The 14,132-nt window shown below is 34.1% G+C and overlaps 1 protein-coding gene across 1 annotated transcript in view; it reads right to left on the bottom strand.

The window, feature by feature from the left end:
* LOC106471154 (ankyrin repeat domain-containing protein 13D-like) overlaps positions 1–14,132 on the bottom strand; it is a gene marked incomplete at its 5' end in the record, with an annotated part of 85,510 nt that overhangs the window by 55,409 nt on the left and 15,969 nt on the right. The window contains one exon of the mRNA XM_013931742.2: positions 8,457–8,581. Coding sequence (XP_013787196.1) covers positions 8,457–8,581 — 125 coding nt within the window. The remainder of the gene's footprint in view (positions 1–8,456; positions 8,582–14,132) is intronic.

The raw sequence follows: 14,132 nt of genomic DNA, 5'->3' as shown, positions 1-14,132 counted from the left end.
GTTTGTTGGTAGGAAATTAAGTATCCCACTTGGTAAGTAACCCTACCTATTTAGTTTTAAATTTAACTTATATATATATAATATATATATACTATATATATATATATATATATATACACACACACAGAAATTAAGTACATTTTTTACATTGATACTTAGTGAATGTGAATTTAGGAATAATTATTTCAGTATCTATAAATTAATCAATTAACCCTTTTTGCATCAGGTAGGTCAAAGTGCATGTTACAATCTTTTACAGAGTTACATTCAAAACTTAATTAAACAACTTTATTGTCAATGTATACAAGTAAACTTGACATCAAAACATAGTTGATGAACCAAATTTCAATATTATTTAAGTTTTAGGTTCTTATTTTTATAAGGAAGTACTTGAAAAAATCCTCAATCTCCACTAATCTTCCCTCTTCTCTAATTAATTTACCACCCCTCCGAGAAGTACAGAACTTAACATAAAATACTTATTATAATATAGATATTACTCACACAAAGGACAATTTTCAAAGCCTTCAATCTTATTTAAGGAGTCATGAACTATAAAATCACACCCATCTCGTCACACCCACCTGTCACATCCTCTCTTTCCCAAATTTCCAATAGTTCTCTCTGATGTTTGATACTATAAAAATTACAACCAATGAAAAGCCAAAGTTTTAATATATCAAATGAAATATTATATTAAATTGATTTCTGTACAGAGAATTGTCTATTTTTCTTCAAGTTTAAGCTTTATTCCCATGGGAAACACATCAATGAGCTTAGCTGAATTTCTAATGGCTCACATTACATAGTTAGAAAGCCAGATAATTGTGATAGTTATGGAACATTGTCTGCTTTTTGCATGTTATTATTCTGTGTTCTATGGTGCATTATTTAATTAAATAAAAAATCATTTAGTGCAATAGTACCATTAGTATAAAAAAAGTATGGTTAAGTGTCATCAAAGAAAAAGACAACCCAGGTAAGTACTATATTTCCTGTTTTTCAGGTGTATTCTTTATTATTATTATTATTAAAGTAACTAAAATGTAAAAATTAGAAACTTGTTATACTAGATAATATTAGATAAGAAAAATAATAATATTAATAACAATTCTTCACAAAGTGTTCTCACAAGAAGCTTGTGCAATGCATATTTCAATAGGGTAACATGAGATATTTTGGTATATAATGTTGTGAAATTATAAGTATTAACAGAATTACCTGTTTTTAAAAAAATTAAATTAACTAAATATTCCAAGATTGGAACATTATTTTCAAGAGATCCAAAAATGATGATTCAAATCATTTGATGGCATTAATTAAATTCTTTTAAAATAAAACATTAATTATTATGGAACTACTAAGGGTCTTTTACTTTTTTATCACCATTGAACACCATTTTATAATACTTATGAAAAAGGATAGAGGTTTGGAGTCTTAAAATTGTAGAAATATAGTGTAGCCTATTTCTACTACAAGGCTCTTCCTATATGTGTAAAGATTGGGGGTTACTGCTTCTCACAACTGGCTGCAATACAAGATGAGATGTTGTAGGTTTAAGCACTCAACTCCTAACTCCCAATTGATTCTCTGTGGTTGCTAACTAGTTTGACATCTATTTGGATCACGTCTGGTAGATGGAATATCCTCAATGCTTTTGAGAGCTATGACAACAGACATTTTCCATTATGGCTTAATGGTGATAACAAGGGCTGGTAATGAACAATGTTTTTCTTTTTTAAGTTTCATTGTAAATGTTTTGGCTTTGATTTGTATTAATTCATTACTGTTATATAGTGCTGATTTGAATGCCTATTTCCAATTAATGTATAATGCTAGAACTATTGATTCATTTATTTTCGTGGCAGATGACATTAGGGTGTTGATTTAGTCACCGTTTTCTCATTTTATTTTTCAAGAACATTATTTGTATACTGGTACTTAGCAAAAATCTAAATATGCTACTTCAATTTATGAAAAGGTTATGTGCAATAGTTCAAAATGTCTAACTTTCTCAGCTGCTACAGATTTTCAATACTTACGACAAGATAGATCATTATGTAAAATAGATAATATAATTTATTTATTAACTTGTGGTATATATGGTTTAAAGTATGTAGGACAAACCACAAATCCTTTACATCTAAGGATTCATTTTCACAGATCTCCTAATTCCATTAAAATACATTATTTTACTAAACATTCATTTGTTAATGTTAAAACTGCCATCTTAGAAAAAAAAATGTAATGTCAACCTATCAACAGAAAGAGATTATTTTATTCTGAAAGAAAAAACTCTGTCCTTATGGTTTAAAACCAGGACTTTCAAAACAAAAGTGCTGAATCTTTATGTAAAAAATTCATGTATTAGATGTTTATAACATTAAACAACAAAAACAATAAAGAAAAATACATAAAAAATGGATTGATTTAGAAAACTTCTATAAAAATTAGAATCTTCTTTTGACAAATCTGTTAATATTTTGAAATATATAATGAAAGAATTACTTGATTTAAATAATACAAAACGTAAATATTTATCAAACATATATTAACTTTTGAATTTAAATACGTTCATATTAAATATCTAATTAAATTCCAATTGTATTGGGATAAATTTCCTGCAAACAGCATTCCAGTAAAAAAAATGGAAAAAATCTTATATGGTAATAGATTTTAAACATAAAATATATGATGATTTATCTTTACCATATTTCATTCATAAGTGTTCAAGTATAAATATTTCACATTAAATCATTACAACCTATAGTTAGTTTTAAATACAATAAACCAATAGGATCATTTATTTGTAAATTAAAAAAAAATATTCAAAAACTTAATCCCAAAGAAATTGATAATTTACCTTGTAACTATACCAATAGTAATTGTAAAGATCTGTTACGACAGCGGAAATCACATGATGCTGGGAGCATGCGCGCTGGAGTTTCTAGAAGGATCATGAATTATCGAGGAGCTCCGCGAATCTCCGAGTGTTTGCCAGGCACCCTCTTTTTTAGTATATAAGCCCGGCAAATAAAGCCAACAAGAAAGAGAGATTTGCAGAGATAGATAATTGAGTCAAGTGAACAGTAAGTAAAGTGTGTGAATCACTGTGATTTATAGCATGTGTTATAAAGGTTGTTAAGTTTAAAGTGACTGTGGATATTCTGTGTATTATAAAAAGTTTGTATCGTGAAAGAATAAACTAATTTTGATCAAGAAGGGACTTGTATTGCTGAAGTTTCTCGGAAAGAAATTATACCGGAAATTAACAAACAAGCAGATACGTAACAGATCCTTTTCATAATCATATTGTAACAGGTAACTTAAAGGTTATTAAAGATAAGTACTTAAAAGTAATTTTACAAAAGGCACTAAATTCAGATCTTTGAAAAAGATAAAAAAAAATTAAATATTAAAAGATTTAGAAAAAATATTGATCATTAATTCTATTAACAAAATTAGCAAAAAATCTCATTATCCTCCATGTTTCTTTTATCAATGGAAATTATTCATCATTAATTCAATAAAAAAACAGTTAAAGAATATAAATTCATCTAAATAAAAAAATAGATATTTTATTTAATATATTTGAAAATAAAATTCAAGAAATTCAAGAACAATTTATTATTACCCCTATTGATAAAGCAGACTGTAAATTTGGTTTTATATATAAAAAAATTATATACACAAATTTTAATTAATGAAATTACTACAACTAAAATATTTACAAAAAAGTACATTAAATAAAGGCACAGTTATCATTAATTTGAAGAATGCCAATAAAAAATGGAATATAAATATAGATTCTACTTGTTTTAGTTTCCCATTTTTGTATGCAATTCCAAAATTGTATAAAACACCTGTAAAGTTTAGGTTTATTACAAACTATTTAAATACTGTTAAAAAATTGGAATCTATTTTCCTTAACAAAATTTGAGATGTTTTATTTGAAAATATAAAATTACTGTCATTAAATGATTTGTCTGGTTGTTTTGAATTTTGCGCATAGCTACACAAGGGCTATCTGCACAAGTCATCCCTAATTTAATAGTATAAGACTAGAGGGAAGGCAGCTAGTCAACACCACCCACCGTCAACTCTTTGGCTACTCTTTTATTAATGAATAGTAGGATTGATCGTCACATTATAATGCCCCCATGGCTGAAATGGCAACAAGCATGTTTGGTAGGATGGGGATTCAAACCTCACAGTGCGAGTTGAGACCTAACCACCTGCCAATGCCAAGCCTTAAATTATTTGTATCATGATTTTTAGATAATTAAAAATAATATTCTAGTCTTTGAATGTTTAGCTAACTTAAATTCTTTACAAAGCAGCTAATTCTGTCACTACTGATGATTTCATGACATTTAATACCAAAATTGATTTGAAAGATTTAACAATATTTTTTCATGATTTCATTGATCAAGTTATAGATACTATAAAAATTATTCCTAAATTCAAATTTACTAAGTATCAATGTAAATATATATATTTAATTACTGTATATATATATATAATAGTTACATTATCTTTACTGAATAAGTATTAAAACAAATAGTGAGTATTCTGAGGGGAGTCAATTTTTCTACAAATCTATATCTGTACTTCTATGAGACTTTATTTATGAGACAAGAAATAACTCATAACTTGTACAGTTACACCTTTTGTTACATTAATGATTAAATCTCTACATTTTAATCCAAATGAAATGTATCCAAAGGAACTTTGGATACGTAGAAGTAATACTTACATAGAAGTAATACTAATGTGTGTGTATGTATATAAGAGTTATAATAATGCACATTAATTGGATTTAGATATTGTATTTGTGGAGAGCAGAGTATAGTTACCTATTTTCTAACAAAACAAGAGATTTTAGTTTTTCCATCCTTGATTTACCCACCCCCGAATAGAGCAACTGATGTTTTAGGAAGAAAAGCACAATCAGGATAAAGAATAATATATAAACGATGAAAAAAAACATAGAAACACCAATAGCAGATATATCAGATCTCCTGAGGGTACAGACAAAAAAAAAAGTATGAAATAAGTTTTAAGCAAAAGATGGTACAACAAACAAGAGGCTAAGGAGAAAGAAGGGTTAGGGTATAAAGAACAATGTTCAGGCCCAAATCTGGAAGGACAGCAGGATGTGGAGGATAAAGAAGGCAAAATAATCAAAGAGTATAAAAAGGCCAAGTGAAGAGAAGACATGACGAGAACAGGAAAGCCTGAAAATATTAGATAGTGCTGCCTTGTAGCCAGAAATGGTCAAAAGTGCTAAGCCTTGGTCAAACAGCCATGTAAAAAGTTAAAAAAATGGAGAACAGAAAGATGGGAAGGGGAGAAAGCAAAATGCAGAGACCAACTACAGAATATGCACCATTTCCTATGATAGACATGGAGGAAAGTAGAACAAACAGAATGAGAAAGAAGGAAGGATACACATGAAGATAGTCTGGAATGTCTTACATGGACTGGACAAAACCCATGCAATGAAGACAAAATGCCAATACCACCAGATATGATAAAGAAGAACAAGGTTGAAGGAGTAAGGTGCATGACATAGGGTGAAGAAGATAGGACTAGAGAAGGTCAATAGAGGAAACCATGGCTGAGCTGGCCAGTTCAAAGGAATTAGGAGGATTTGACATTGTGGTCTGAATGACGGAAAGAACCCAGGGGAGGAGATGAATAGGAGGGTAGACATGAAGAAAAAGGTTGTATCCACATCTAGAGTTGCAGGAGGAGGAACAGAGGATCAGAAATGGGGAAGTTTGGTGTTGAGATTAATGGCAAAAGCATTCAGAAGAGAATGTGCCCAGCCAAGAGCACAGCCTCTGGAACACCATAATAGGTAGTATCTTGTTGGGTCTCGAGAGATAATCCACGAAAGGTTCAGAGCACCCAGAATATGACAAGTAACAAGACACTTCTAAAGAATTGGCCCAGAAAAGGAGATTGAGAGTGTGGAAATAGAGAGAGCAAAACTGACTGCCTACCTGGCAATTAATATAAGAGACAACTGTACAGTTGTCTGTATGGATTATTACTAGACGTTCACAAACCATCATAATAAAATGATAAAAAGTTTGACATACCACTAAAATTTCCAAGAGATTGATATGATGGGATTATTTGTCATGGGACCACTGACCCGAAATCTCAAGAGTCCAAATATGCCCCACCCTATCAAGGATGTATCTATAAACAGATGGAGGAAGAGAAACACTTTCTGTGGTAATGGCTTGGTCGAGCTACCAAAAGAAGATGATGAGCAAGGAAGAAGGGAGGAATGGTGGAGGATAAAGGATCCTGAACAAGGTTCCACTGATCATGCAGAGTACAATGAAGACAACACATATGAGCAAAACCCAAAGGGATAAGAGATTCCATGGAACCCCAAAATCCCAAAAGAGAGAGAATCACCGGTGCAATGAGAGTAGGAGAGATATTGGAAACTAATCACTCCATGCCCCTCAAATGCAGAGAAAATTGGGTCCTGCAAAATGGGAATTAAAAAACACACCAAATTAATGAGATACTGAATGGATGTGAAATGCCACTTCTCCAGTTTGACCAATCAACCCAGACGTGCTGACTCTTGAAGGAGGAGAATGTATGGTCATAGGAAACTTCTTGAAATTGTGCCAAAAGAAACCAGTCGTCCATTTAATGGTTAAACTACAGTCCCAGGCTATGAATGTGACTACCTTACAAAATACATATGAGGCCAAAGCTATATTGAAAGGGAGAATGAGGAATTGAAACACTTGACCTCAGTGAACAAACCAAAGCTCGAAAGATCTATAACTGAATACCAGGTGGGAATAAAAACTTGGAGAAAGGAGAAAAACCCATTCGATAGCATCTTTTGATGAGAGATCCACCACTACTTCGTACAAACACTGGAAACAAACTGGATCCTGAGGAGAAGGAGAAGAAATGGGAATGGAAAACAATGGAGTAGGGGAGGAAAACAAATAGTCAGGCCCTCTGACAACACCTGCAGGAAAGGAGCCAGGTAAAGGTCTTGAAGATAAGAGTCTGGCAAATGCACTTGAGAAAGTAGGTCATCCCTGCCTAATGAGTCCCAACAACAAAGCAACCATGTATGGGAGATAAAGCAGAAGAAGATAAATACACCAACGTAGAAAATATAAGAGAACGAGTATCCACCAAACATCCCACAGGTGAATAGAGGATAGCCTCAGAAAGAGGTTGAATAAAGGAGAGATAGCACAAAAGAGTGGTAAGCATGAGATAAAAACATGAAAAATGAGCTGGGGAAAGGCAAAGAGAAGATCGCCAAATTCTAGGAGTCAAGAAAGGTAAACTCAGCCCACTGATAGGCCAAAGCATGTGTGTCTGCCAAGCAAGGAGGGCAAGGCAATGCTGGCTCCAGTAGTAAGGTGAAAGAGAAATGGATCAGCTTGGACCTGAATGTCAGGAGAAAGAGGGATAACAAAATAATCAGCAGCAAGGCCAGAATGCAGAAGGGAAGGGGAAGAATCATAAAACACAGGAGAAAGGAACAAAATGTAACAAATCTGAGAAACCAGAGGAGAAAGAGGGATAACAAAATAATCAGCAGCAAGGCCAGAATGCAGAAGGGAAGAGGAAGAATCATAAAACACAGGAGAAAGGAACAAAATGTAACAAATCTGAGAAACCAGAGGAGAAAGAGGGATAACAAAATAATCAGCAGCAAGGCCAGAATGCAGAATGGAAGGTAAAGAATCATAAATCACAGGAGAAAGGAACAAAAGGTAACAAATCTGAGAAACCATACCCTAAAAGAATGAGGAAGGTCAAGGAAGATCAAGGGCAGTGAATTGAGAAGGTGCAGAAAAACTGAATGAATAAAATAACTAGTATGAATAAAATCTTGTTGATCAATACTTGATGAAGCAGTAGTAACATGAACCTGTGAGTTCATAATGTGGAGAGGAAGGGAAAGTGATCAAGATAATCCTCCACAAACTAGGCAAAGACAACAAAAAAATGTTGTCAGAAATTGAAATGAAAAAACCTAAACTACTAGTACAAGCAAAAAACATAAACACATCTAAAGAAGCAAGTGCCAAACAAAGAAATGACGACTGAACAATCAGGATAGAGGGAGTCGACTGTGCTAGGAGAGTGTGTCAAACTCCTATTTGCGACAGGTTGTCACATGTTCATTTGCATGCTACACCATATCAGTAACACATGGAAACATGAGTTCAGGTGGGAGTCTCTAAGCTAGCAGCAAGCAAAAAATTGCACATATAGAAAGCAGCACAAAATCAGAATAAGCTGACATGTGAGAAGAGATAATGAATTGTATTAGAATATTTCTTAAAATCTCATTGCAAATGTTTTGGCTTCAATACATACATACACACACACACATATCCTATACACATAAACTATTGAAAAACAACTTGTTCAAAAGGTTCAGGCCTTACATCTCTTATCTTCTTCAAGAGCTCTGGAATCCCTCCAATACGGCTGCTATATCGCTGAAAGTCTCGCTGCTCCAAGACTGCTTGCAGGAGTTCTGGATCCCCAGTACTGACAGCCTCGTGGATCACTAACATAATTCAAATGCACTGAGAGGTCATCTCTCTAATCTCTTACAAAATTGAAACTTTTCTTACATTATTTTCACAAAAAAAGGTTTGTATGTAAGAAAACAATATTATGGCATTTCAAACAAGTATCAATGTAGAGATACTATACAGGATTATACATTAGCACGAGAACTTTAAGCTACAAATACATGCACTATTTTTTTATATCACAGCTTTTCTATAAAGAAGACATTAAAATAATTCATCAGGCAAAAATGGGCACTGCTGGAGAGAACATCATTCCAGTAACTAGTTGTTTTTTAAATTCTACATGATTCTAGATAAAAGATCTCAACAGCCACTGTTTCTGTAATACAATGATAACTGTATCACCATCAGATTAATCAGCCCTTGTTTCTATCACAAATGCATGTTTTCTACACTGATATCTTAATGTTTTAGAACAGTTGAAAGTTCATTACAAGATATAGAATATTCAAACACAGAAGACAACAGACCACACAACAAATCCTTGTTTTTACCTTATACAAAAAAAAATTATAATTTTTCTGCATTCTATGGTGGTAGCTTTAAATTTGAACAACATATTGTAAAACTCAGATGTGTTATACTGATCACATATCCTCACAATTATCTTAATAAAACAGAAATTTGACTAACTTAAAAACAACAGTTTTAATACAATATTTCTACAATAAGAGGCTTGGAGAAACAATGAACTGGCTTTTATTTGTACAACATGATCCACATTTGGATGGGAAATACTGAACAACTATTTCTAGATATAGTAGTAACACTGTATAAACATTATATTAAAAATATATTTCCATTGTTAAAAATGAAATTGAAAAAACTGTTTCTAATAATGCAGAATGACATTCATTACATCTTTAATAAATCAATTACATCAAGAAATATCATAAAACATAGTTAATATTTAAGTCCATTATGGCTTAGACTTAATAAACTTTTATTATAATGCATAAATATATATGTATACATTTTATTTAAAAATTGCATACACAAATATATTTATTAAAAACTACCACAAAGCTTTAAACAAAGTTCAAAATTCTAGAAAGATGGCATACATTAGATGAACAATCAGCAAATAATGATACAAAACACTACACAGTTTAATAGTCTAAAAATATACCAGTACATTTATCTGTATATTATCAGTGTAAGTACCAGCTACAAATGAAGTTAAAAACAAATTTCCTTTTAAAATAACTTTTAATGCATCAGAAACAAAAGCAAATGCACCAAAAGGTATTTAAAACACTTCCAATGTCAGACCAAATTTAGTACTTATTAAATTCTGAAGTGTGCTGTGCATTATTTGGATGATAACAAATATGTTGAAAAGAAAAGGCACACTTTTTGATTTTTTCCAGCCTTCAAAGTGAAAAAAAGGATAGTACTTATTATAAAAAATATTTGCTACATTTTGATTACCTTTATGACCAATCAAGTTTTAAGATTAATTCGTTTTCTTGGTTCCATGGATCTCAAAGTATTAAGAGCCCTCAAATAAATGAGGCTAATTCACCCAATCTCCTGTGATCTCATCAGTTCTATAATATGCTTATAGTATATAACTGAAGGGGGAATATTAACATTTTCCTTACCTGAAAATGCATTTCCAATAGATACCGCCATACACATAGCTATTTTTCTCTTGAAGTCATGCATTTCTGCCTGAAAAACTTGCATGTCCCCACCATGTGAAAACTCCCAACTCCAAATGGCAAAGACTCCACAGGGGCACACTCATGGGAGACTGCATCTCATCTCATCCAGGGTATACTATTCACCCATGTATAAGAAAAGAAAAATCTAAAGGCCCAAAATGAGTCGCAAGAATGAGCAAAATAGATACATGACCATCCAAGTACTTACAAACAAGTCATTGGATGACCAATACGTTTGATGAGGCTGGGGCTCATTCAGACCATCCCTTGTGTGCTCACCTCCTCTACCTTCAGAATCAATGAGTCAAAACCAACAGTGGGAGAAGAGCACTTGTGATAAGTATCTGTGCACATTTCCTTAACTCTTAGTCACTAGTGGTTAATGAAAATGCACTGCCATAAAAGGAGTCAGGTGTCTTATCTAGTGGGAGGAGAGGTGAAAAAGCCAAAGACTATCCATTCCAAGGAGGAATATATCATCCAGCTGAGCAGAAAGATCCATCCAGAAAGGGTGGAGGGAGAAAGGTCTCTAGCAGAGGAGGGATCCTAAAGAATGGAAAGATGGTGATGGGAATTCCAAAAGTAAGAACTACATAATAGATCACAATAAACAGCCTGGACTGGACACAATAGTCTATCTGGGTCAGAATGCCTATAAAGATGGGATATAGAGGGAAGGGAAATGAGAAAAAATGTATGACCATCTTCCCTAGCAACAGAAGTCTTAGGTAGAAAGGAACAGTTGGGGTAAAGAAAAAGTATAACTAGTGGAAAAGAGACTGGAAGGAGTCTATGGCATAGATGTCAGATTAACAATGATCACAAGCAAGAAGAAGAAAGAAATAGGTTTTGAGAGAGAAGTAATATAGAGAGCAAGTGCCAGGAGTTTCAAAACTGTCTTGAGTGAGGATCTAAAGAATGACATTCAAGTCTAAGTCAGGTAAAGGAGTGAGAAGAGAGAGTCTGTGCAGTAAGAAGGAATAGAAGAAAGTGGTGAGGACAGGTGAAGAGAAAAAATTGTGGTATCTGGAAAGGCAGAATGTGGTGGATAGAGTCACTCAATACCCCCCAACAGCAGAGACAGACAAGCCATGGTTGAAAATCCAAGTGAAGAAAGAGGTGAGGAATTGTAAGGTAGGTTGGCCTAGTGGGAAATGAAGAAGAAGAAGAAATAAACAGCAATAAGCTCACCATTTTTTTGGTACATAGAAGAGGTAGAAGATCAACAAGAGTGGAAGAGAAGGAAGGCTATGCACTTGGAAATCCAATGGACCAGACAAATCCCACACACATCCCATCATTCTGTGAAACTTGGTTGAAAAAATATGTAGTATTGAAAAAGAAGGCTGAATGGGCCAGTAGGGAGCCATCAACAGTGCCCTACATAGGGTGTCCCTTGAACCAGAGCAAAAACATGGGGGAGAAGGTGGAGGAAGAGGATAGGTATAGAGAAAAAGATAAGTCCTAACAGAGAGCATCTATAGCCAGGGCTGATGAATAACGAACATAAGACCAGAAAAGAGGAAATTTGGCATTAAGATGAGAGGCAAATGCATCTATTAGAGGAATAACAAGTTGGGATCTCATCCAACAGAAGATATGAAGGTGAAGGGACCATTCCATGGGTAGAACAGAGTCCCATCAAAAAAAGATGGTCTGTTACTATGTTCAGAGCACCAAGAACATAGCAGGCAATTAAGCTTACTCACTAGCAATGGGCCCAATAAACAAGGCCCAAAGTCTGGAAGAAAAGGGTTCTGAAATGAGTGCCCCCTTAACAGTTGATGTGTGACATGATCATGGAGTTTTCTGAGGAGACCATGATCAAATGATGTACAAAGAGGGAAAGAAGTAGTGAAATATGATCTGAGAATTCTTCCTGGGAGAAGGATAAGAGAAGCCAGTCAGCCATGTAGAAATAGAACCATAATCCCAAACCATGCAGTGTAGCAAAGGCCTGCACAATAAAGGAAGAGACCATGGGTAAGGACATGAATGGCCCATCTGTCAGCAGCAAAATATGTCTACAAATGTGCAAACTGTGACAGAAAGGCTCCCACAGGTCCCAAACCAACCAGATAGTTACTGACAGACAGGTCGATGGGTGAGATGTCATTGTGAAAAAGGATGGGAGGAGGTGGAGAGTTGGGATACTGGGACAGAATGGGGAAGAGAATGAAGGATTAGGGTGAGGGACAGGTGTGGAAAAGTGTGACTGGGACAAATGTGAGACTAAAGAGGAAAGTGAAGATTGAAATGATTTCTTTGTTTCCCCTCTCCCTAATAGTTCTGTACATGGGAACTCATTTCTTGATGATCTTCATCCCCCTTCCTCCCACCAGACTGATTCCTATCTCCTTGCATATAGTGACTCTCCCTTTTCTTTCCTTGACACCCAATACTTGGAGACTCTTTTGCCAGTTTAGGGGCACATTCTTTGTCAGCTGTCTTTCTATCTAGTACCCAATTTTCATGACTTTGAGCCTTCCTTACTGACCTCCTCAGATACCTCTCCTTTTTTCATCTTATGGTGAAAGTATTTCACTATTCCTCTGACAAATTTTCCAGGGACTAGAGCACTCGTCTTCTCTTCAATTTCTTCTGCCTTTTCTCTTCTCACTTGGTTCCTTTTTTGTTTAAACCTCTTGGTAAGGGATATCCTTATTTCCTAAGTCTGATTACCTTCCTTCTTCCCTCCCAAACCTTTGTTTTGCTCCCTTTTTTCTAACAAAATGTCTTTGGTGGGGTCCTTGATTCTCTTGATTCAGGGGCTGAAGCTGCCTGTGAGAGGAAGCATTATGTAAGAGAGAAGATTGGAATTGTTCTTTAGAAGGCATAGAGATACCCAAAGCAAAGCCTGACAGTGGAAAAAGCCATTCAAAATTATCCTCCTCAGCATCAGAATCAAAGACATGGAACGAGAATTGTGCGGTAGAATCAGAAGTAAAGGGTCACAGTAGCTTCATGAACCCCACCACATATTGGACAATGGCTGTCACATCTTCTACAGATAAAGGACTTTAAGAATTGTTGGCAATTTGATCAATGTGAGTGATATTATTTTCACCCACATCAGTTCAAGAAGAATTCACACTAAATTGTCATGCATATGCACAGGGGGTTTGAGGGGGTTTGACTAAACCTCCTATTTTTGTGATGTAAAAAAATTATGCATATATAGTTGTAGTGCAGCTGCTTATAGTATTTAACATTTTCTACATAGTCTACATTCTTCTGATAAAGCATTAGCATTTTTTTGACTTGAAAGAGTCTTGCATGAAAGCTTCTGTTGACACTTTGTAATTGGAAGTCTGAAGCCATATTGTTACTGTTAGGTATTTTAGGCCCCAGACACTGGCTGATTGCTTAAAAGAATGCTTCAGTGTACCAAATATCTTTATGTTACTGAAACTCTTTGCCACTCTGCCACTAAGTTCATGTTCATGTGAACATTTGGCATCTGCTCTCCACCGATTGAATAATTAACTGAGGTGCACACAAACAGAAGAAAGGCTGAGTGCTTTAGCTTTAATACATAATCATTATGACACTGTTATCAATAGTGAAACTGTATGTAAGTTATTTATGGAAAGGCACCACAGACAAATAGACCACGCTAACACGTTATTTCACTAGTGCATACATGTACGCATATGATAATTAATGATTGAAATAGCTAATATACTATTGTTGTACATAGTTGTTTAAATTAGTAATATAGTTTAACAATTAATAACTACTCTGCATGTAGATAGTACAGTACTTTAATAAAACATACATGTTTATGTTAATTTAAGTATAGCTCCCCATGCAGTGTTACAACAGAATGATGATTTGTTGACTTTTATATTGGATG

This window comes from Limulus polyphemus, unplaced genomic scaffold (genome assembly GCF_000517525.1).
Source record: "Limulus polyphemus unplaced genomic scaffold, Limulus_polyphemus-2.1.2 Scaffold4442, whole genome shotgun sequence".
NCBI classification, from domain to species: Eukaryota; Metazoa; Arthropoda; class Merostomata; order Xiphosura; family Limulidae; genus Limulus; species Limulus polyphemus.
This window is presented reverse-complemented; position numbering and strand designations above follow the sequence as displayed.